The sequence below is a fragment of the Doryrhamphus excisus genome, linkage group LG4, assembly GCF_037039965.1.
Source record: "Doryrhamphus excisus strain RoL-2023G ecotype Guam linkage group LG4, RoL_Dexc_Guam_v1.1, whole genome shotgun sequence".
Taxonomy (NCBI): domain Eukaryota; kingdom Metazoa; phylum Chordata; class Actinopteri; order Syngnathiformes; family Syngnathidae; genus Doryrhamphus; species Doryrhamphus excisus.
Genome location: NC_136360.1, coordinates 14,476,408 through 14,500,833, shown reverse-complemented (window position 1 = coordinate 14,500,833; position 24,426 = coordinate 14,476,408). Strand labels below are relative to the sequence as shown.

The 24,426-nt window shown below is 40.3% G+C and overlaps 1 protein-coding gene across 1 annotated transcript in view; it reads right to left on the bottom strand.

Moving 5' to 3' along the window:
• The window catches only part of wwc3 (WWC family member 3), a 37,396-nt gene that overhangs the window by 11,864 nt on the left and 1,106 nt on the right, over positions 1 to 24,426 (bottom strand). The window contains exons 2-6 of the mRNA XM_058073478.2: positions 8,771 to 8,880; positions 8,460 to 8,660; positions 6,535 to 6,611; positions 4,298 to 4,377; positions 513 to 642 (exon numbers count right to left, since the gene is read on the bottom strand). Of these exons, the coding sequence (XP_057929461.2) occupies positions 513 to 642; positions 4,298 to 4,377; positions 6,535 to 6,611; positions 8,460 to 8,660; positions 8,771 to 8,880 (598 nt within the window). The remainder of the gene's footprint in view (positions 1 to 512; positions 643 to 4,297; positions 4,378 to 6,534; positions 6,612 to 8,459; positions 8,661 to 8,770; positions 8,881 to 24,426) is intronic.

Genomic DNA, 24,426 nt, shown 5'->3' with positions numbered 1-24,426 from the left:
ATAAAGTTAAAATATGGCGATAAATGAGGCATAATGAAATTTAAAAAAAAAGTCTAAATTTTAGGAGAATAAGATACAGTACATGGAGTTGTTAGCACGTCTTGTTAGCTTGTAGCTAGCAGTATATGAGTTGTTTTACAAAATATCAAAGAGGCGCCTGCATCTTTCAATTTTTCAGTAGCTAGCCCTCGCTGGAAAAGGTTTGGACACCCCTGAATAGTGAAGGTGTGGAACATGAACATGAACATCATGACCTCAGTGTGACATCTGATTGGCCAGCTCATTTCATTCCAAGCATCATGCGCCTTCAGTGTGTAGCTTGAATATCTCCATGAATCACCGTCTTTGTTATGCTGACTCGTCATTTGTGGGGTTTTTTTTGTTGTTGGGGTTTTTTGCTCAGCTAGCAGAATCAGACATGCTCCCTGACTCACATGTCTGGGAATGCACTTAAAGACGACAAGGGACACTAGAGGACAGCACTGAGCAAGGATTGGTGAGAACGTGGGCACCTGGATGAGGTCCTGCCTCTCCTTCTCGCCTGTGCTGATGGCCTTCTTGATGCTGCGCAGCTCGCTGAAGATGGCCTGAGCCTCGTCCAGCTTGTAGTTGGTCTGGCTGCACGACATCTTCCTGTCGATCCTGAAGAGACGAGACGTTTGCATTAATCACACACACACACACACACACATACACAAGACAAAGCAGATGACAGGAGCGGCTGTGGGTGAGTTTTCACGGGCTTCCATGAGCGATCTAAAGTGTTTGAGCCCTTCCTGGGCGATTCGAGATCACCAAATTGGTGTAAGAAGTGGGATCCCAAAATGCGGAAGGCCCGACGGAAGGTCAAGACAAGCAATCCTTCATCACACAGGGATCACCCCCACCCAGTTTGCCTCATGGAGTCAACAAAGAGGCTGGCTCAGGATCACGGTGCTCCCTCCACCCCCCCAACTCCTCCTCCACTTCTGTCATCGGCCTTAGCACGTAGCCACCGCAGCCTGCTTCCTCCAAGGGACCTTCAAAAGCAGGTAGTGTTCCAGCAGCCATCAGGCAACAAGAACTGCTTTGTCCAGTCTCCACCCCCACTCCATGAGCCAGGCCTTGGAGTTTAAGATGCTTAAAAAAGGGGGGTCAGTGCCACACCCCAACACAAACACTGGGTATAGTATGAAGAACTATATTTGGGTCACACTGAAGAAAAAACAAAACTGAAAGGGCGGGGGGAGGTAACTCGTTTAAGAATTACAAAATGAAGCTCAAACATTTGTTTTATGAGAACAAACAGAATATAACAATGAAGCCGTCTGTTAGTATGAGTATTAGTATGAGAAGATGACCTACAATATTAGTTAAAATATTTAGAAAAAACATGTAATTAAAATAAAAAATATATAAATAAATTACATAAAAAATAATGCAATTTTTGGAAAATTTGTTAGCCAAATAGTATCATTTATTAGAGCTGTCAATCGATTAAAATACTTAATCGCGATTAATAGCATTTTGGCCATGAATTGCAATAAGTCGCACATAGAAATAAGCCTTTATAATAAATATGGAGGGCTGCACTAACGAGTGGTTAGCGCGCAGGCCTCACAGCTAGAAGACCAAAGTTCAATTCCACCCTCAGCCATCTCTGTGTGGAGTTTGCATGTTCCCCCCCGTGCATGCGTGGGTTTTCTCCGGGGACTCCGGTTTCCTCCCACATTCCAAAAATATTACCATACCATGTTGGGATTTACACCATGAATATTAGTCCTACATTTATTTTATCTACTGCATACTTGCATCGCTAATGTTAGCATAGTGGTTACCGCACAGGCCTCACAACTAGGAGACTCGAGTTCAATTCCACCTTTGGGCATCTCTGTGTGGAGTTTGCATGTTCTCCCCGTTTTCTCCGGGTACTCCGGTTTCCTCCCACATTCCAAAAACATGCTAGGTTAATTGCGACGCCAAATTGTCCATAGGTATGAATGTGAGTGTGAATGGTTGTTTGTCTATATGTGCCCTGTGATTGGCTGGCCACCAGTCCAGGGTGTACCCCACCTCTTGGCTGAAGACGGCTGGGATAGGCTCCAGCATGTGTTAGAAAATTGAAAATGAAAAGTAGTAAAAGGATGGATGTAAAGCTATTTGTAGCTAAAATGACAACAAAAAAATACCCTCTCTTGGGCCATTTCTGCTCTTTATCTGTTCCCGCCTGTGGCTGTACAGCCACTGCCGCATTTTCTCAAACTACGGTGTGGACCGAGGGTCAAACAGGACGTAAAAAATAAAAAATCTTATCACATTATTGATGCGCTAACTTTGACAGCTAATACACTATTATATTACATTACATTACGGGAACAAAGCCAGTGAGTGCTCGTGAGTGAAAAGTGTTTTTTCTCAGATGTGAGACCTGGTGTGGACAGGATCTCGCTACTTGGTGGCTTCCAAACGATAGCGTGTCCACACGTACACAAAACACAACACTGTCAGTGCGTGAGGAGGATGAAGGGTGGGTCTAAGGGGGGTCTCGGTGCTTTCTGCAGGCTGTCTAATCTTGCAGGTTATTCTGGGAATGAGCGGCGTTGTGTATATGTAGCAGATAAGCCACTCTGCCAGCGACTCAGGAAGTGCTGAGGAATGTGCTGCCAGATATCTCGGCCCATGTTTTTCAAACTGGCCTGGCTCCCACCCTCCCCTCCAGCCCCCTTCCCGGAGAGACTTCCTCTCCGAGCTGAGCCTTGGCTGCCTGTTCTCTGCTGGTGTATCCTCTTCCTGATGCAGCCCCCCACCCACAACGCCCCTCTGCTTTCTGTGGGCCAACTCCCTCTTTTTGCTACTTGGAAAAATTCTTCTAGCGACAATTTCTCATAAAATTAAGAAGAAAAACAAAAAATAAACATTTCACTATGTGCATTTATTTGTACATTACACAATTTTGTATAATGTACAATATAATGTATTTTCTGTTTTTTAATCTCTCTGTGTTCATTTACTTTCAGCTCTTTACTTGCATTTATTTCTATACATTTATTTCTAATGATTTATCTTTAACCTTGTTTATTTTCTATTCTTAAATGTATCTATTCATCTATTATATGTGTTTATTTTTTCATTCATCTTGCTATGTACATATTATATAGTGTTTGCTCATCTTTAATGTATGTATTTAATTGATTTTTTACATACCGTAATTCCCAGTGTGCAAGCGGCTACTTATTTCTTAAACTTTGAAATCACAGCGTCATCTTACAAAGAACACTAAAATCATCACACAGCAACTTAACACTCAACAGGTAGCTGAGAAATACAATACAAGGCAATAGGAGTTTAAAATTTAAAAAAAATTAACTTCATCCCAGCAAATCACTTCATTGGTTAATGCTTCTGGGGCACCATATGCTGCCTCTGTCCACCAGAGGGAGCCAAACGAGCCGAGAGACACGAGGGAAGCACTAATAACCAATGAAATGCTTTGCTGGGACTTTGGCGCTGTTGTTTAAACTTGTATTGGTACATACCTTGTACATTTCTTAGCTGCCTTTTGGGTGTTAAGTTGCTGTGTGATGACTTTGGAATTCACCATGAGTCAGACTGTTATATTGAATAATAACCTCCTGTGATTCCAAATGGATTGACTAGCCCATGGTGAGTTTTTTCATAGTTCTCTTTTTTTTTATCGCTCAATTTATTTTTATCAGATTCATTTATTTTAAATTATTTTATTTATCCATTTCGTGTTTGTCATTCATCTTTATTGATTTCATTATTTCAAATATATTCATTATATATTTACTTACTCATTCATTTATCGCTTTACTTATTCAACCAATTATTTATTTTTAATAATCTATTAGTGATAGATTCAACTTTAAATGGTGCACTTATTTAGTTTTGAAATTATATAGTATGCTCTACAGTACATGATTCTTTATCTTTAATGATCGTACTGATTCTTGTTTCCTTTACTTATTCATTTATCTTTGATATCTGTATTTATTTATTTATTTGTATTTTTTTAATTAATTTTAAAAAATTGTATTTTTTTAAATTAATTTATCTGTCATATTTTGACTAATTTGTACTCATACATTCATTGGTCTTTCTCTGCTTGATTTATTTTATTTCTTCTCCATTGCTTTCAAATGTTTCGAAATGAGGAAATCGGCTTCCTTTTCGTACATGTTATATTGAAGGTAACTTTGTTCAGCATGTTCAAAATGCAACCTGTGCCAAGAGACAGGGTGGGAGCGGGTGTTTGAGCAGGGAAATAGGAGGGGTGAGGAAGGGTGGTCACACTCACTCCTGTAGGGTCTCCACGCCCATTTCCTTGAACTGCAGCTCCTGCCTCACCTGGGCCAGTTCATGCTTCAGTCTGGAGAGCTGCAAGAGAAAACAAGGACACGTGTGTGCCACACAATGGCCTGCTCTCACCTAAAACTGCTGAGTCAGGACCATGTGCACACAGGAATGCTGTGTTTACGCTGGGGATGATGCGCAGACAGGCTGACATCAGTTTGTCTTTGTTGAAAAAAAAAAATCTAATAAATGACTAATAGGCACAAGCTGGAGCAAGTGGCGAAGTCCAGGATGACAAATTAAAAAAAAAAAAAAACGTAGACGTACTGTATGTCTAAAACTCGAGGCATATTGGAGAACCAAACTCTAACACAAAGCCAATTGGTTTTTATTTTATTACATTTTGGATTGTGATTTAATTTTATTTTGGGTTGGATTGGATTATTTTATTGTATTTTACAGTATATGTTATACTTTATTTTGGATTTGTTTAATTATTTATTTGTATTATTATTTCTTGTTTTTTTAATGTATTTTTTTAGGTTTGTTTAACTTTCCTTTAGGGGGGTTTGCTGAGGAATTTTGTAAATAATATTGAATTTAAAGTAATTGGGGGCTTCATGAGACACAAAGGCTAGACTAGACGAGAGGATACACGAGATACACGGGTCCTTGATAAGCACGGGTCTGCGATAACGAGAGGAGAAAAGATTTGAACATTAATTTTAAGAAAAGTACAATGACAAAATATGTCTGGACAAAGAAACCTTTTTATTTAAAATAATGCAGGTGCATTTTGAAATGTTTAGTGTGCCCCAAATTGACGATAAACAATGTTACTATCTACATATTTTGAGACCTCAGTTATGGTAATATATCATAATAATAATACAACATTTCCTTAAGTACGCCATCTTTCACTCTGTGAAGTTGAGGAAGTGGCATGTTATTTTCTTTCAGGCAATTGGTACTGTCTGTTAAACATTGGCAGCATTTCTTCAAAAGCGGTGTCGGCATTAATAGTTCCAGCTTGTAGTTGAAAAAACATAGGCCATCTTTCACTTTGTGAGGTTGAGGAACTGGCATGCTATTTTCTGTCAGGCAATTGGTACTGTCTGTTAAACATTGGCAGCATTTCTGCAAAAGTGGTGTCAGCATTAATAGTTCCAGCTTGTAGTTGAAAAAACATAGGCCATCTTTCACTCTGTGAGGTTGAGGAACTGGCATGCTATTTTCTGTCAGGAAATTGGTACTGTCTGTTAAACATTGGCAGCATTTCTTCAAAAGTGGTGTCAGCATTAATAATTCCAGCTTGTAGTTGAAAAAACATAGGCCATCTTTCACTCTGTGAGGTTGAGGAACTGGCATGTTATTTTCTCTCAGGCAATTGGTACTGTCTGTTAAACATTGGCAGCATTTCTTCAAAAGCTGTGTCAGCATTAAGAGTTCCAGCTTGTAGTTGAAAAAACATAGGCCATCTTTCACTCTGTGAGGTTGAGGAACTGGCATGTTATTTTCTCTCAGGCAATTGGTACTGTCTATTAAGCATTGGCAGCATTTCTGCAAAAGCGGTGTTGGCATTAATAGTTCCAGCTTGGAGTTGAAAAAACTATTTGTCATAAAAAAACCTTATAGATATATTGCAAGAAAAGTTATTAGTATCACCATTTTAGGGTAGTGACGCGTGACGACACTACGTACGCTTCGGCCATACGTAACTTCTTTCTGGGAGTGCGTACGTAAACAGGAAAGGTGGTGACCGGAGACACTCCTGCTTTGTAAATAAATCTAGTGAGTTAAGGTGTCACTGATTGCATGGGACACGAGGACGCTGGACGGGGACATAGCAGAAGAAAATACAAAATGGTAGTATTGGTATTGGTAAAGTATTGGGACACCTACTGGAAGTGAAAGTGAGGAAAATGTGTTGTTTTTGCAGTTAGACCAGATTCCGGGCTGCTGATAAGATTTTCTATCACATCGCTGCACGTGCCTGAGGTGGCTCCTAACATTTCAGACTCTATCCGGTACTTTTATTCTGAAGGAGACAAGGACCAGCAAGGTCTGGTGACTCCTTGCACAGCCACGTCGCTGCTCGCCTCTCTCTGACCCTTTGATAGTGAGCTCATCCTCATCCTCCAGAGGGCCCCCAGGCCGGCCCCGAGCCACGGTATCCTGTCGTGGGGCACACCCCAACCCAACACAGCCCCCCCACATTGTTCTCCACTCATAATGACTCACCCGCTCTCGCCGACAAGCCACTTCCACTTTGATTTGGTCAGGGTCGTATTTCGCGTTGGAGGACGAGCCGGAGATTGCTGTGGACACACAATGAGATTTGGGAAGGGGTGTGTTACAGGTGAAATTTGAAGTGATGTGAAGTGACAGAGGTAACAGAGATACACCACAAAGGTGGGGTGTGGGATCTCGTGTGTCCGCTGCCCTCAGATTTCAGCAAGCTTTCACAGGAATCCACAAAAGGGGCGTCCCAGTGCGGCCATTTTTGTATTGCCCCACAGCAAACAATAAAAGGTCATCAATTTAGAAGAATAAAGACTCAACATTTTAGCAGGATAAAGTTAAATATTAAAAACAATATGGTTTTGTGAAGTCCAATATTATGACAAACCAAATAAAATAAATCTGCTGTGTTTGGGAAAGTTAAGGTGGGGAAAAAGTTAGGGGAATATTATGGCAATAAGGCAAAAATATGATGCAAATAAAGTAATAATATTAGAAGAACAGAAAACTGAAACAAAAACAATAAAAAAAGGAAAACAACATCAGAAATGGAAATAACTGCTGCAATTTTATGACAATAAACATGTAATATGAGAAAAAACTAACGCCATTTTAGCGGCACAGTAGAGTTGATGTAAAGAAAATTCATTTTTTAGTCAGTATTTTGAGAAACAAAACAAGTAATTTCTGGTCAAATGGAGTTCAAGGTTTGGTCAAATTTATTTATACAGCACATTTCCAACAGTTAACTGCCCAAAGTGCTGTACAGCAGCCAGTCAAACACACATGCATAATAATAATAAGTCGTACAGCTAAAAGTAAAAGTAAAAACAGTGCACAGAATAATGACGCTAATAAAAACATTCATTCATTTTCAACCACTTATCCTCACAAGGGTGATGGGAGTGCTGGAGCCTATCCCAGCTGTCTTCGGGCGAGAGGCGGGGGTACACCCTGGACTGGTGGCTAGCCAATCACAGGGCACATATAGACAAACAACCATTCACACTCACATTCATACCTATGGACAATTTGGAGTGGCCAATTAACCTAGCATGTTTTTGGAATGTGGGAGGAAACCGGAGTACCCGGAGAAAACCCACGCATACACAGGGAGAACATGCAAGCTCCGCACAGAGAGGCCTGCGTGCTAACCACTCGGCGGCCGTGCAGCCAAACAAACAAATCAAGAGGAAAAAAATCCACAGCAAGTTTACAAGAATAAAGTATTAAAAGTATTGCTGTAATCCAACAAGAAAAAGTTGTCATGTTTACAAGATTAACACTGTAATATTATTAAAATATTTTTTTAATTACTTAATTTTTTTAAATTAAATAAAAAACAAACAAAGCAATGTAAATATTACGGAAATAAAGTCATAATTGAAATTGAAATAACTGAAATAATAACAGTTATTCTAATGAGAAAAATGTTGCAATTAACTATATTTAATATTATGAGAAAAAATGATGTAATTTAAGTAGTATAGAGTTGAACTATTCAAATGAAAAAGAAATGTTTTTAAAAGTCATAATATTCTGAGGGAAAAAAAACAATATTAAAGTTGTAATTTTGGAACAATTAGGTTGGGCAAAAAGGTCTAATAGGTTCCACGGCCGGTGAGTGGTTTGCACACAAGCTTCACAGCTGGAAGACCCGAGTTCAATTCCACCCTTGGCCATCTCTGTGTGGAGTTTGCATGTTCTCCCCGTGTGTGGATTGGGAGCATAAGTGCTGCCACTGAGCTGTGGTTCAATGAGGCAACCATTCTGTTGTGATTCATATTGTTGTGAACGTATAGTAAAGCTGTACACTGACCACTCTAAAGGTGGCTTTCTGTACTGTTGTCCCCTGGCCAGACAGAATCAAGTGCTTGCTGAAATGTGAGGGCACTTCCATTGTTGTATGTGATGCCATGTCTTACCACTAGCGATGGAGCGGCTGTCCTCCGAGAGCTCATGAAAGAGCAGCATCTCCTGCTGGGCCAGCTCCAGGCGCTGCTGCTTGACCAGGTACATCTCCTTCTTGGCTCGGAGGGCCTCCTGGGCCACCACCAGGTACTCCTTCAGCATGCGCTCCTGCTCCTGCCGCCATTGGGTGCGCGGGTTCTCAATTTGGGTGGTTTCTGAGGACGGTGCAGGGGAGTAGACGCATCACTGAGGCACCTTTTCACCAAATGGGGGCAGTTCCCACCTGACAGGAAGCGTGAAGCATGCTGAGCTGGCGAGTACTCACTGTTGATGTGGTCAATGTAGTAAACTCCTATTTGCTGGTCGTACACCTCCTCCCAACCGAGAGGAAGCTCATCTCCAACACAGTCCGCAAAGGTCAGCGGCTTGGTGATCCTAAAAGAGAAAAGGGCTGCTGAGCTTCAAATTGTTTGAACGTACCTCATTCACATATTGATATGATTATTGTTATGTTCACTGTCCATGTTGCTACTTTTACTACAGTATGTATTTGATATGTAGACACAGAAGTACCCGTTTAAACAGAAACTTGGGTGTGTTCTTCTTCTTGGTATTTTTCTTCTTCTGTTGTTTATTGGCGGTTGGCAAGCAGCTTTCAGTGTGCATTACCGCCATCTGTGGAACAGAATCTAAACCCTTCTATACTTTATTTACAAGTCCAGTTTTATGAAAAAACAAAATATATATCTATATAAAACATGTCCCAAGTTTAATTATAAAATATTTGCAAGATTTGATCTTTTCCTGTGTAAATTTATCCCGGGTGCGTTCTTTCAGCGCAGGTTCAGATATGACGTAACACGCAGATCCAGACGTTCTTCGGTTTTAAAAATGGAGGTGAGCAATCGGCACTGGACTGCTGCGGAAAGTTTATTTTTGATCCAAACTAAATTTCAAGACCGGACGAACAAAAAACTCGTAATACTGAGTTATTTCAACAAGTGAAAGAAAAACTCAGGGAAGTTGGTATCACGTGATGTTGATGTTTACGTTTTCCTGCACATGCCCCATTGACTTTTCTGTTTGATTATATCGCCGCATGTAGACAAGAGATTGGAATATTCCTTTCCATGGATACCATTGGTTTCCGAAAAGTCATTCAGAAAGACTCCATTCAGAAAGAGAATAACTCCTCATGTAAACATGGCTACTGCTGCATTTTACCTGTGGGAAGGTAGCGCAATGTTGTGGTGACTTTCATCTCTAGGTGTGATAGCGTTACTAGGAATTTAACTATGAGTGACATCACTATGAACTATTTTTAGTCTTAGGGTGCATTGTGAATACAGACCCTGAACCCCTTACACCTGGGCACGGGGGCAACCTTGGGAGCTTAGAAGCCTCATCCTGACCACACGCAGGGAGGGGGGGAGAACCGGACAAAGCTTTGTCTTGAGATGAAGCCTACTTTGCACTCTTTGTTGTTAAAAAAATGTTCGCATTGTTTGGCCAGGTCCTGTCTCCCTCCGCCTTTGTTGGTGTCGCTGCCTAAGAGCCAAGTCATGACAGAATAAAGTCATACTTTAACCCACCCCCCAAAAAGTCACAATTTTACAAGAATGAGGCACAATAATGTTGTGTCAGTAGCATTGAGTTGAAGTATAAAAAAACAAAAAAATAAAAGGAATATTATAAGTATAAGTAAATTGTCATTTTTGTAAAATCAGGCAGAGGAAAAGGCTACAATTTTACAAGAATAAACTGATACAGTTGAAATATTAATATTAAAAATTATAAATATTTTGAAACCAATTGTCAATTTAGTAGCATTGAGTCCTTTGTAGGCGTACAAAAAAATAAAAAATAAACACAAAGCCGTAATTATGAGAGGAAAATTTACAAGATAAAAAAGTTTAACTAGTAAAATTTTAAAAGCACAAACAAAAAAACAGCTGTATTATTCATAAAAATGTCAAAATATTACACGAAAAGTGTGCATTCCAGTGAAAAAAGTTGCAATTTACAAAAGTAAAGAAGTATATAGTTTAAATAAATAATAAATAAATATTTTGAGGAAAAATAATGGCACTTTAACAGCATGGAGATAAAATATATGAAAAAACATTTTAAAAAACGGCATCATATTAAGAGAATCACACAAAATAAACTTCTGGAAAATTTGGTTGGGGAAAAAAAGTCATAAATATTACCAAATGAACGTCATGAAACAAGAAAAGATCTTAATAGCCAACGAGAAAAGAAGTCATAAGAATAAACTTAATATGTTAATATTATTAGAGGAAAAAATAATGTTGTTTTAGTAGCAAAGAGTTGAAATATTAAAGAAAAAATGTTTTGTCACACTTAAACGTTTCAGATCACCAATCAAATTGAAATATTGATCAATGGCGACACAACTGAACACAAAATGCAGTTCAACGCATGCACTTAAACGTTTTATTATTGATAGAGATTCATGGCCCTTTGTCAAAAGGTGAAAAAGCCCCCTTTAAAACATACATAACTGTGGTTTGTCACACCAGAGTTCAATTTCTGTAGCCACACCCAGCCCTGATTACTGACACACCTGTTCTCAATCAAGAAATCACTCAAATAGGACCTGCCTGACAAAGTGAAGTACACCAAAAGTTAAACATCATGCTATCTACAGAAATTGAGCTCTATCAGTGTTATAAAGATTATAAAAAAATTTCTAGAGCTGTGGGACTCCAGCAAACCACAGTGAGAGCCATTATCCACAAATGGTGAAAACATGGAACAGAGGTGAACCTTCCCAGGAGTGGCCGGCCAACCAAAATGACCCCAAGAGCGCAGCCACAACTCATCCAAGGTCACAAAAGATCTCACAGCAACATCCAAAGAACTTATGTGGTGGTTGAAATAAATATTTTTCACGATGTGGCCTTCCCTGGACACCTCTGCTTTGAGGCAATACAGTACGCCATCATGCCTAATCATCAGGGAGTAACACCAAATGAAGAAGTGTGTGTGGTTGTTTCGGCGGCGTGCAAACACAGGGGGCAGCGTGCCGACAGGTCAAAGTGCACACGCTCCCACGCACAACAACAAGAAGGCAAACATTAGCATGCTCCTCCTTCGAGTGTTTGCCAATGGTCAACAAATGACCAGTACTCAAAGACCACTCACTCAGCGTTTGAAGAAGAAGTAGTATTTTAATAATGTGTACTCGTGTTATTGTGTACTCCAGACACTCGCTTTGTGTGACGTCACACAGATCCTAATCTGACAAGATGTGAATGTTTGGTTTGTTCCTCGGTCTTGTGATGGCAGTCACGTCTGACTGACACACACACACACACACACAGTACACAAACAGCATAAAAACACATGTTGTGTTGGCAAATCATGTCCACTACATGCTTCCGTGCATACTACTGTACTTCAATAAGCAGTGCTGCATATATTTATAGTACTACATTTATTTTGCTCCAAAGTAAACATCCCTAAGTCTTCAAGTCTTCAGTTTTTCATTCATTCATTCATTCATTTTCTACCGCTTATCCTCACGAGGGTCGCGGGGGTGCTGGAGCCTATCTCAACTGTCTTCGGGCGAGAGGCGGGGTACACCCTGGACTGGTGGCCAGCCAATCACAGGGCACATATAGACAAACAACCATTCACACTCACATTCATACCTATGGACAATTTGGAGTGGCCAATTAACCTAGCATGTTTTTGGACCTACAAGTACCTACAAATAATACATAGATATTAGTTATTGGCTGGTTAGCGCGCGCCTCCCGGATGCCTCTCTGTGGAGGTGTTCAGGGCACGTCCAACGGGTAGAAGGCCTCGGGGAAGACCCAGGACACAAAGACTCGTCTCCCAACTAGCCTAGGAACACCTCAGGATCCGCCAAGAGGAGCTGAACGAAGTGGCTGGGGTGAGGGTCTCCCTATAGGGCCGCTGCCCCCGCGGCCTGGCCTCGGATAAGCAGTGGAAGATGGATGAATGGACGGGAAAAAAAACTACTGTAAGCAATATAATATTTATTACAAGGTGTTGCATATGTGTCAAATGTTTGAACACATAAACATTGAAGCATTTAGTGCAGCTTTCAAGATAATTTAACTAAATCCCTTATAAATACTATAAATATAGCCACTTTATTAATATTAGAGGTTTTTTCTTGTATGTGCACGTTGTAAAGCAAGCTCTCTCGAAACCAAAAATGAGTTTTCTGAAATAGACGATGCAGAATGACAAGCATGTCCAGCTGCGGGCCGCCCCGACGCTCTCACGCCTTACCCCGCGATAAATAGATTTCGTTGCCAAAGACATTTGCTAATTCTAGAATAATCCAGGCCGTCCTGGAGGATATTTCTATCTACCCGGCGATGGTGGAGTGGTGTGAGAAATGCACAACGTGAAACTGGAGTCTGGAGCCCTCAGATCTGCCCCGGTTGGTCATCAGCAGAAGCTTGACGGCTTTTTTGTTCAGTGTGAGACATATTCAATTTTAGCCCACTCCATTTATTAACACTCCCTGTGAAATATGCAAACCAGGGATGTCCAAAGTGCTGCCCGGGGGCCATTTGTGGACCAAATCTTTCATGAACCCATGAAGGGCACATTGTAGAAACTAAATACAAAAAAATGGAAAAACAAAACAGTATAATGTAGGAAAGACACTTGCTGGCCGCTCGGACAACACCACACTAGTAATACATGGTGACACAAAAACAAAAACTCTATAACAATCCAATAAAACTCATTAATTGAAGCCTTAAAACATGCCATTTTTAAAGATGACATCCTCCAACACATGTTGTTGCCCGTTTCACTGATCCATAGTTACTAAAATACAGTTTTTTGGTCACACTGTATAATTGCATATGAGGTGATATTAGCGCTGCTCCACTGTTAAATTGCTAGCAATGCCTCAAAAAGAAAACCACATTTGTTTTCCAGTTCCTAAAGACGCCAACATCAGGCACAAGTGGTTGGAGTTCCTGATTCCCTACCGGCAAAAGAAATGTATTTTAATCTGTTTAGTGAACATGGGCCACTATGCAGCTGGACTAGCCCAAAAACCTGCTGAAGCCCTACGCCTTTCCAACGTTACTTGGTGGTGTGGAAGAGTCAGAAGGGCCAGCAGTAACAGTTTTGTATTTTTTTACATTTTGTATAAGTTATGGCGCAAAAGCGCTTGTTTTTTTTTTTACATACTGGTAGTCCTGCGAAACATTACACGTTACAGATGCTGTAGAAATGCTAAACGCTAAACTGCTAAAGCTAGTTACCATTGAGAGACGTCTTGAAGTAACCTCTTTTTCTTGAGAAACTTTGGAAACTACTACTACTACTACTACTACTACTACTACTACTCCTACTCAAAATTTGGGATCCAACACATACAACATTTTAAAAAGATACATCGCCGTTTATTATCAACACTTATACCGTTTATCAACTCCTATATGGTTAGTGGCACAAACCGGAAGTGTTTCTGTGCACTCGGTAGTGTGACCAACCACAGCAGAGTGGGTGTGCCTGGAGGTGGGCCGTGGGTGGAATACATTAAAACAAACCATTTTCGCAAGATCCACAACACCCAAAGAAATACAGCTGAATAGGTGCAGATTCTGGAAGAACTAGAAAGCTTTCTGTGCTGGTTATCGTGTGTAGCTGCTCTATAAGAGTCCACAATGGGGATCGACCGATATGTTTTTTTTCGAGCCGATGCCGATACCGATTTTTTTCCATCACCCTTAGCCGATGGCCGATATTTGTTTGTCGATACAAACACACATTTAAACGGCATTATCAACTTTTAAAAGGAATAAATATTCAACCATGTGCAAAACATTTCTGTCGTAGTTTAAGTTTTATCCAGCATCGATGTGATGACTGCTCCTCCACAGTGAGACGCACCCCACCTCCAAACACATCACACTGACACAATTTAGTACAATATATAAAACATTTCTCTCATCATTAAAGTTTGTGCACGCTTAAGACCTCTGATAAGCAGACACGACTGCTCCAATTCGTTCTGTGTGTGCATGCTCGGAGACGCACACACATAACACAACACGCATTTAACCTCAGTCAGGCGTTGGCTGAATGAAACTCCTACAAACACCATGGGACTGAATTGACAACGTTGACAATAAAGCGGTGTTGGTAAAAGCTGTACATATTAGCCTCCAACTACATCAACAGCTCCCTAATTCCAACGGTAGGCACTTTTAAAGTTGAAGCATTCAGCAGCATTCCTGGTTTTCAGACCCACAAACTAAACTATATTTTCAAGTACATATATTGTTCATGTTTCCTATTTCAAAGCAGGTGGAAATATTTCAACTAAGTTTAACTGTTAGAGGTTAATTAAAAGTTGAAAACGTACCTTTGTTGTGATTCACCACTCTCAGGTGGGAAGGGGTACCGCAACTGCGTGTGTTGCAAAGCTGCCTGGCGGATGCCTGTCTAAATCATGCGGCAGAAAAATACATCGGCGAACCCACGCGCGCATCGGCTGATACCGATTCAAGTAAAGAACCCATATATCGGCCCGATATATCGGTCGATCCTTAGTCCACAACTCAATACAAAGGGTCCAAAATGAGCATAATAGGTCCTCTTTAAAAGTCCAAGTCTACGCTAGTAAAATGACCGCGCCTGACTATAAGTCACAGGATGGGCTATTATAAAACTATGAACTATGAAAAAGGTGCCACTTATAGTCAGAAAATATGTTTGATGACCCTTGTTGGATAAAGTTTGGACAACAAGCATCATCATTTTCCTTAATTAAAATCCCCAGAAGGACCACCTGCTCCCCCTTAGCTCAACCATGCAGGGCCCACAAGACACACACACACACACACACACACACAACCACACACAAAGGTCACAAGTGCTGCCCGCCTCAGAATTCCATTGTGTGTTTAAAAAAGAAATGTGAAAACAACTTTGGGAGGAATGTGACTTATGCTCAGGCCGTCTGAGTGCCCGGTGCAGGATTTCAGAGCGGGGCTTAAAGCAGCTGATATCCAGACGGAATCTGCTTCCGCCTTTATGCGTTGAATCCGATGGAAATAGGCCTCCTAAAAGTAGCGTCCAGACCAAGGATGCGGGGAGCGGCCCGTCTCATCGGCGATGGGCGAGACGAGGAAAGGGGAGCACTGCCGGGAAGATAGCGGACGTCCTGACCAGGCCTCGGGAGGTCACTTGGTTGTTGGCTGTCCCGATATCATATTGATATCAGTCCAGTATGAGCAAAAATGAGATTATATCGGCTTGCATTGATAGCAGGGGCGTTCAAACGTTTTTCCAGTGAGGGCCACACAGTAAAAGAATGAAAATATGCCACTTTGATATTTTGTATAACAAGTTATATATACTATATTTTAAAAAAAAAACTGCATCTCATGGATGAAAAAAACTATATTAGTATCGACACTCTTTGCACCATTTACCCATTTCTGTGGTTTTTCATTTTCCAAATATTTAAACTTTCTTCTTACATCATCTGCCTTGAAGTACGCCAATACAGCAATATTTTAGTCATCTTTCTCATTGGTATACAGTATGTACATTACACAGTTATAGTACGTGAAATATGTGTTCTTACGGCCTTTTTCATCTTACATTTTACTTCATGCATCATTAGTATGCATGCACTTATCATGTTCTCCCTCATTTTCTTGACAAAATACCAAAAAAAACATCTAAAACGCACCTATGTGTAATAAGTTTTTTTTTAAAATAAGTGAGGAATAAAAGTGCACAAAATAATTAAAATAAATTAAACCTTCAAATGGCTTAAATAAAAGTGTCCAAAGTAATTAAAATACAAACAAATATAAATGACCTAAGTGTGAAAAAAGTTACTTAAAAAAATAAAATAATTTCAAAAAATGAAAGTGTATTTTAAAATAAAAATGACTTAAAAGTAAGAACAAAAAACAAAAATGATTGAAATAAGTGTAAAAAATAATTAAACTATATACAAATATAAATGATTTAAGTGCCAAAAAAAGAAGTCACTGAAAAATGTAAAAACTTTAAGTGTAAATTTATTAAAATAAATACAAATAAAAAAAAAATTCAAAAATAAATGACTGATAAAAATGCACAAAATAATTTAAATAAATAAAACCTTTGAATGGCTTAAATAAAAGTGTGAAGTAAATACCTGCAAATATACATGACTTAAGTGTGAAAAAATGAAAGTTACTTAAAATAAAAAAATAATTGAAAAATTAAAGTGTAAAAAAACTAATAAATATGACATAATTTAAATAACATACTTTAAATAAGTGTAAAACATAACTAAAATACACACAAATATACTGTAAATGACTTAAGTGTGGAAAAAAATGTTAAAATACAAAAAATTATTTGAAATAATTGAAGTGTAAAACAATTATTAAAATAACTACAAAATAAAAATGACTTCAAAGTATAAACATTAATTAAGAGTCACATTAACAATAAATAAAAATGGCTTTGATATAAAGTAAAAAAATTAATCTAAAAAATGACTTCAATAAAAGCATAAAAAATAACATGAAATGACTTCAATAAATGTGTGAAAGTAAAAATGACTTAAATGAATGGGTTGTGACATACCATTGGAAAGAATCCTTGCTCTACCCAAAAACGTGAACACCGATCACTTTTTGCAAAGCTTGACATGTGAAAAGCATTCCAAATGCCAAGAAATGAGCAATGAGTGGGATACATTGGCTTTGTTCTTGAAAGTACGTATGCACACACCCTATATGTACCACATCCAAGTGTGATCAGTGCACACCAGACAACCAGTTTGTGCATGGAGAAATATTAACATTAACATAGAAAAAAGCAGAATCAGCTCATCTACACGACTTGCAAAGCAGCCAAACACGGAGCGGAAGACTCCATCATTCTCCACCCCCCCCCCCCCAATAAGAATTGTGCAGAAATGTGAAACAATGGAGGCCCTGACAGCTGGCGGCTTGCAGAGTTTGGCACGTCCTGTTTAGGTTGCATTCTTCTCCATTCAGGTCCTGACTGCACCCAGCAACACCCCCCCAAACTCTGCACAGCATGGACATCTGCCCATACCGATACAATCCCCATACCGCAGCTCTGTTTCAACATGTAACCATGCCAAAAGAACATCAGCAAATTCACAGCTTCATAGGAACTACGTCGCTACATCGCACTCTTAACGTCCACCTTCTGTTTTTTGTTGTTTTGATAAAAGGCTGTAATAAACTTCTTTCTACAGTAAAGAATCATACTGGAGACCTCGTCCGTCTGTTTTGTGTGGCCATCAATATGTCGGCCGTTCACTGATGCTCTTTTAGCTACATTTGCTGACTCTCTTTAAACTAAGTCTACCGATACTCTTTTGGCGACATTTGCTGATACTCTTTAAACTAAGTCTACCGATACTCGTTATGTTTGCTGATATTCCTTTTAGCTACGTTTTCTGATACTCTTTTGGCAATGTTTACTGATACTCTTGGTTAGCTACGTTTGTTGATACTCTAAACTAAGTCTGCCTCTTGTTAGCTATGTTTGCTGATACTCTTGTTAGCTACGTTTGTTGACACTTTTGTTAGCTGTGTTTGCTGATAGTCTTTTTAACTATGTTTGCTGATACTCCTGTTAGCTACGTTTGCTGATACTCTTGTTAGCTACGTTTGCTGATACTCTTGTTAGCTACGTTTGCTGATACTCTTGTTAGCTACGTTTGCTGATACTCTTGTTAGCTACGTTTGCTGATACTCTTGTTAGCTACGTTTGCTGATACTCTTGTTAGCTACGTTTGCTGATACTCTTGTTAGCTACGTTTGCTGATACTCTTGTTAGCTACGTTTGCTGATACTCTTGTTAGCTACGTTTGCTGATACTCTTGTTAGCTACGTTTGCTGATACTCTTGTTAGCTACGTTTGCTGATACTCTTGTTAGCTACGTTTGCTGATACTCTTGTTAGCTACGTTTGCTGATACTCTTGTTAGCTACGTTTGCTGATACTCTTGTTAGCTACGTTTGCTGATACTCTTGTTAGCTACGTTTGCTGATACTCTTGTTAGCTACGTTTGCTGATACTCTTGTTAGCTACGTTTGCTGATACTCTTGTTAGCTACGTTTGCTGATACTCTTGTTAGCTACGTTTGCTGATACTCTTGTTAGCTACGTTTGCTGATACTCTTGTTAGCTACGTTTGCTGATACTCTTGTTAGCTACGTTTGCTGATACTCTTGTTAGCTACGTTTGCTGATACTCTTGTTAGCTACGTTTGCTGATACTCTTGTTAGCTACGTTTGCTGATACTCTTGTTAGCTACGTTTGCTGATACTCTTGTTAGCTACGTTTGCTGATACTCTTGTTAGCTACGTTTGCTGATACTCTTGTTAGCTACGTTTGCTGATACTCTTGTTAGCTACGTTTGCTGATACTCTTGTTAGCTACGTTTGCTGATACTCTTGTTAGCTACGTTTGCTGATACTCTTGTTAGCTACGTTTGCTGATACTCTTGTTAGCTACGTTTGCTGATACTCTTGTTAGCTACGTTTGCTGATACTCTTGTTAGCTACGTTTGCTGATACTCTTGTTAGCTACGTTTGCTGATACTCTTGTTAGCTACGTTTGCTGATACTCTTGTTAGCTACGTTTGCTGATACTCTTGTTAGCTACGTTTGCTGATACTCTTGTTAGCTACGTTTGCTGATACTCTTGTTAGCTACGTTTGCTGATACTCTTGTTAGCTACGTTTGCTGATACTCTTGTTAGCTACGTTTGCTGATACTCTTGTTAGCTACGTTTGCTGATACTCTTGTTAGCTACGTTTGCTGATACTCTTGTTAGCTACGTTTGCTGATACTCTTGTTAGCTACGTTTGCTGATACTCTTGTTAGCTACGTTTGCTGATACTCTTGTTAGCTACGTTTGCTGATACTCTTGTTAGCTACGTTTGCTGATACTCTTGTTAGCTACGTTTGCTGATACTCTTTTTAGCTACGTTTGCTGATACTCTTTTTAGCTACGTTTGCTGATACTCGTGTTAGCTACGTTTGCTGATACTCGTGTTAGCTACGTTTGCTGATACTCGTGTTAGCTACGTTTGCTGATACTCGTGTTAGCTACGTTTGCTGATACTCGTGTTAGCTACGTTTGCTGATACTCTTGTTAGCTACGTTTGCTGATACTCTTGTTAGCTACGTTTGCTGATACTCTTGTTAGCTACGTTTGCTGATACTCTTGTTAGCTACGTTTGCTGATACTCTTTTTAGCTACGTTTGCTGATACTCTTTTTAGCTACGTTTGCTGATACTCTTTTTAGCTACGTTTGCTGATACTCGTGTTAGCTACGTTTGCTGATACTCGTGTTAGCTACGTTTGCTGATACTCGTGTTAGCTACGTTTGCTGATACTCGTGTTAGCTACGTTTGCTGATACTCGTGTTAGCTACGTTTGCTGATACTCGTGTTAGCTATGTTTGCTGATACTCGTGTTAGCTATGTTTGCTGATACTCGTGTTAGCTATGTTTGCTGATACTCGTGTTAGCTATGTTTGCTGAAAGTATTTTGGCAATGTTTGCTGATACTCTTTTGGAGACGTTTGCCGATACTCTTTTGGAGACGTTTGCCGATACTCTTTTGGAGACGTTTGCCGATACTCTTTTGGAGACGTTTGCCGATACTCTTTTGGAGACGTTTGCCGATACTCTTTTGGAGACGTTTGCCGATACTCTTTTGGAGACGTTTGCCGATACTCTTTTGGAGACGTTTGCCGATACTCTTTTGGAGACGTTTGCCGATACTCTTTTGGAAACGTTTGCCGATACTCTTTTGGAAACGTTTGCCGATACTCTTTTGGAAACGTTTGCCGATACTCTTTTGGAAACGTTTGCCGATACTCTTGTTAGCTACGTTTGCTGATACTCTTTTGGCGACGTTTGCTGATACTCTTTTGGCGACGTTTGCTGATACTCTTTTGGCGACGTTTGCTGATACTCTTTTGGCGACGTTTGCTGATACTCTTATGGCGATGTTTGCTGATACTCTTATGGCGATGTTTGCTCATACTCTTTTGGAAACATTTGCTGATACTCTTTTGGCGACGTTTGCTGATGTTCTATGAGCTCCATTTGCTGATATTCTCTAGTTATGTTTGCTGATATTCTGATATTCTCTGTAGAAAACCCACACAAGCACGGGATGAATGGACATTCCAATAGTTTTCCAACATCTACAAATATATATCTCATTGATATCAAATTATTTTTACAAAATGCTGAGGACCGACAAAGAGCGAGCTGCGGGACAAAAATGGCCACCAGGTCGCACTTTGAGATTGTGGTATAAGGCACGAGAGCACAAGAGACAGATATTTCTCATAAGAAACATGAATAAAAAAGTTCAAACGGGTGGGTGATGTGGCGCTGGTCCATCATTTCCAAAAAAGACAGAAGCCATATGTCGTGAAAAAGACACGAGCCAACTGACATTAAATCAAGCCACGGCGTGTTCGTGACCTCCCCCGTCACGGCAGCACACAAAAAGGGCCGTCATAATGAAAAGGCCGGGGGAAGCAAAATAAAAGCGGGGTTGAGCGCGTGTGAATAACCTCTGGGCGCTGCAAACACAGCTCACCCTTTCCAGAATAATTGAATTTGCCCTGCTTTGTGGCCAAGCATAAAGGGCCCCCTTTGCCGAGCGGCTGGCCGGCCGTGGTTGTTGCATAACAGAGCTAATAAAGGAGGCCTTCCCGCCGGGCCACGGGGACGGGCGGGAGGAGACACGACACGTGGGAACTGCCCCCGTTCTGCCGCTTTGTCTGAGCCCCCGGGGCATTAGCATAGGCATGCCGAGCATGACGCTCATTCCGTACTCACAAAAAAGCCCAGCAGAACGCAGACCCGGACTGTCCTGTAAGGCGGCACACCGGGATCTTCCAGCCTTACAGGGCCCGACGAAATAAACACTAACAAATCCGGTCCTGTTTCCAGGGAATCCCTTTTCACACATGAATCCAAGTTTTCACGACATGCTGTTAGCGAAGACAGCGACACCAGAGCAGGACCAAACGTGAACCCTGGCTGATACCCACAGCATCACCACCGTGGTGTTTGTCTACGTCCCAGCCTACGTGACGCTCAGCAGACTCCGGGCTCGCATGTATCACAAGACCTGAGGGCGGTGGTTCTCCGTTATTTTCTGTCATGCCCCCCCCCCCCAGTTCCTACACCCAGGGTAGAGTTCTTGCAGTGGGAAAGCGGCTTTAGTGGCCTCCAAGCGGTACTACAACACTGGATGTTTCTGCATCCCATTCAACTCATTTTATGATCAGCTACTGAAGGAAGGACATTCAGGTTTCTCCATTTGACTCAACTTGACAGCACCAGAGCATCACACAACAAGAACATTTTACATGCACACTGTATCTTCAGACTCCCAGCTACAACATGTTCTTGATGCTACTCTGTGGTGTCCACATTACACACGTATTGCAGCGTGGGCCACATCGTTAAATATGAAGGGTGGAACTGTGTCACTTTGAAAACTGTCCACCAAAAATCGTATTATTAGTATCAACTTTCAGTTTTACTCTTTTCCCCCATTTTTTAAATTATTTATTTTTAAAGAATCAAATGATTATGACGGCGGCACAGCGGTAAAATGGTTAGTGCGCAAACCTCACAGCTAGGAGACCAGGGTTCAATTCCACCCTCGGCCATCTCTGTGTGGAGTTTGCATGTTCTCCCCGTGCATGCGTGGGTTTTCTCCGGGTACTCCGGTTTCCTCCCACATTCCAAAAACATGCTAGGTTAATTGGCCACTCCAAATTGTCCATAGGTATGAATGTGAGTGTGAATGGTTGTTTGTCCAGGGTGTACCCCGCCTCCCGCCCGAAGACAGCTGGGATAGGTTCCAGCATCCCCCGCGACCCTCGTAAGGATAAGCGGTAGAAAATGAATGAATGATTATGACCTGAGACTTTTGTCATATTAGGGCTTTTTTTCTTCAACTCCCTGCTACTAAAATGACATGACTTTTTCTTCCTATTACTAATATTACGATTATTTATTCTCTGAAAATTGCACGTTTTGACTTCATTCTGGTACAATCAAAACTAATTTTTGCTTCTCATGTTACGACATTTAAAAAAATTTGCCTCTTATTATTTCATATTTCAACTCTACGCAACTAAAACCTCATAATATTTCCTCATAATATTACACTATTCTCATAAAATGATGACTGCCAATCAGCCAATACTGATGCATGTAACAGAACATATCTCCTGTGGTGGAATGAACACATACTGTGTGTTGTATACAGCATTTTTTTTAAATATCGGTTTTCATGATCATATAATTATCGGTACTAATAATTATCGGGCATCCCTAATCAAAAAGTAACATCGCTATGAACGCTCGGCCGCCACAAGCCAGTTATCCCTGTGGGAACTCTTCTGACGCCTCCTGTTTGAAACCCAAAAGGTCAGAGGGAGGATGATGCACCAATTTCGCGGTCTCTGTTCATATTGAAAATCAGGATCAAGCCAGCTTTTGACCTTGTAAATAAAGCAAATTTTTTCTCCTCATATTTTGACTTTATTCTTGTAAAATTACTGCTGATTTTGGACCTTTTGTTCTTGTAATTTTACGACTTTACTGCCATAATATTTTGACTTTATTCCCATAATATTTTGTTTTGTTTCTCATACAAACATGTCTTTTTTGTTTGTTTAATATTTCAACTCTATGCTACTATGATGTTATTTTCTTCCTCCCAATAGCACACGTTTATTTTCCTAGTTAGAATATGACTTTTTTGTCTTAATATTTGGACTTTATTCTCGTAAAATTACAGCTGTTTTCTTATAAATGTTTTTCTTGTAATCTTGTTACCTTATTCACATAATATTTTAAATTTATTCTCTGAACATTGTACCTTTTCCCTACCAACCTATTTTTCCACAAACTTTATTGTTTTTCGTAATATTACAACTTTTTTCTTTAATACTTCAAATGTATGGGCAGCACGGTGGATGAGTGGTTAGCATATAGGCCACACAGTCAGGAAATCAGGAAGACCTGGGTCCAGGGTGTACCCCGCGTCTCACCCAAAGTCAGCTGGGATATGCTCCAGCATACCCGTGACCCTAGTGAGGATAAGCAGTATAGAAAATGAATGGATTTCAAATGATGCTACTAAAATGATGCTATTTTTCTGCATAATATTTCAAAGTTTTTCTCCTAAAATTATGACTTTTTCTGTCAATATTTTGACAGATAATTACTGATGATTTTTTCATTTTCTTCAAAACTTTTTTTGAATTTTCTTATGGAACTGTAATTTAAAAAATGGCCCTCAGGCCGCCCTTTGGTCAATCGATGAACCGATCACTCAATTAAGGGAAAACAACAACTTCAGCTGATGAACCAAGGAAATAATGGTTGGTTGCCTCACTGTCCCGCTTTTGGAAAAACCCCTTCAGGGTATTGTCGAGGATTTGGCTTCAAGGTGACTCTGAATTTACAGGTTTGTGTTTGACTTATTGGTTGGTGTCAGCATCAGCATTCTTCCGTTGGAGATAAGTTGTACATCACATTCCTCTGTCATCAAACAACAGCTTGGTGATGAGGAGAAAAGCGTTATCAGCGGCGGGAAATCGGGTGTTTCTTAACTAGATTATATTCTGTTTCTTCGTATGGTTTGGTTACAACATCCGAATTGACGGAAGACGATCCCGGGAGTTGCTGTAATCCCTCAAAGTGGCCTCGGCCAAAAGGAGCCCGTTTCTGGGTGGGTGAAATCCCAGTCCCTGCGGAGGCGCACATCCTTGCAGCTTTCCCAGTGGCCAGCTCGCATTCCTGGCATACTTTAGCCGGGATTGCTGGGAGTTGGAGTTTGAACGCAACACTCCAAGCTCGTCCAAAAGTAGCAGTCAAAGCTTTTTAGAGCCATGTTGTACAGGACAGATAGGATTG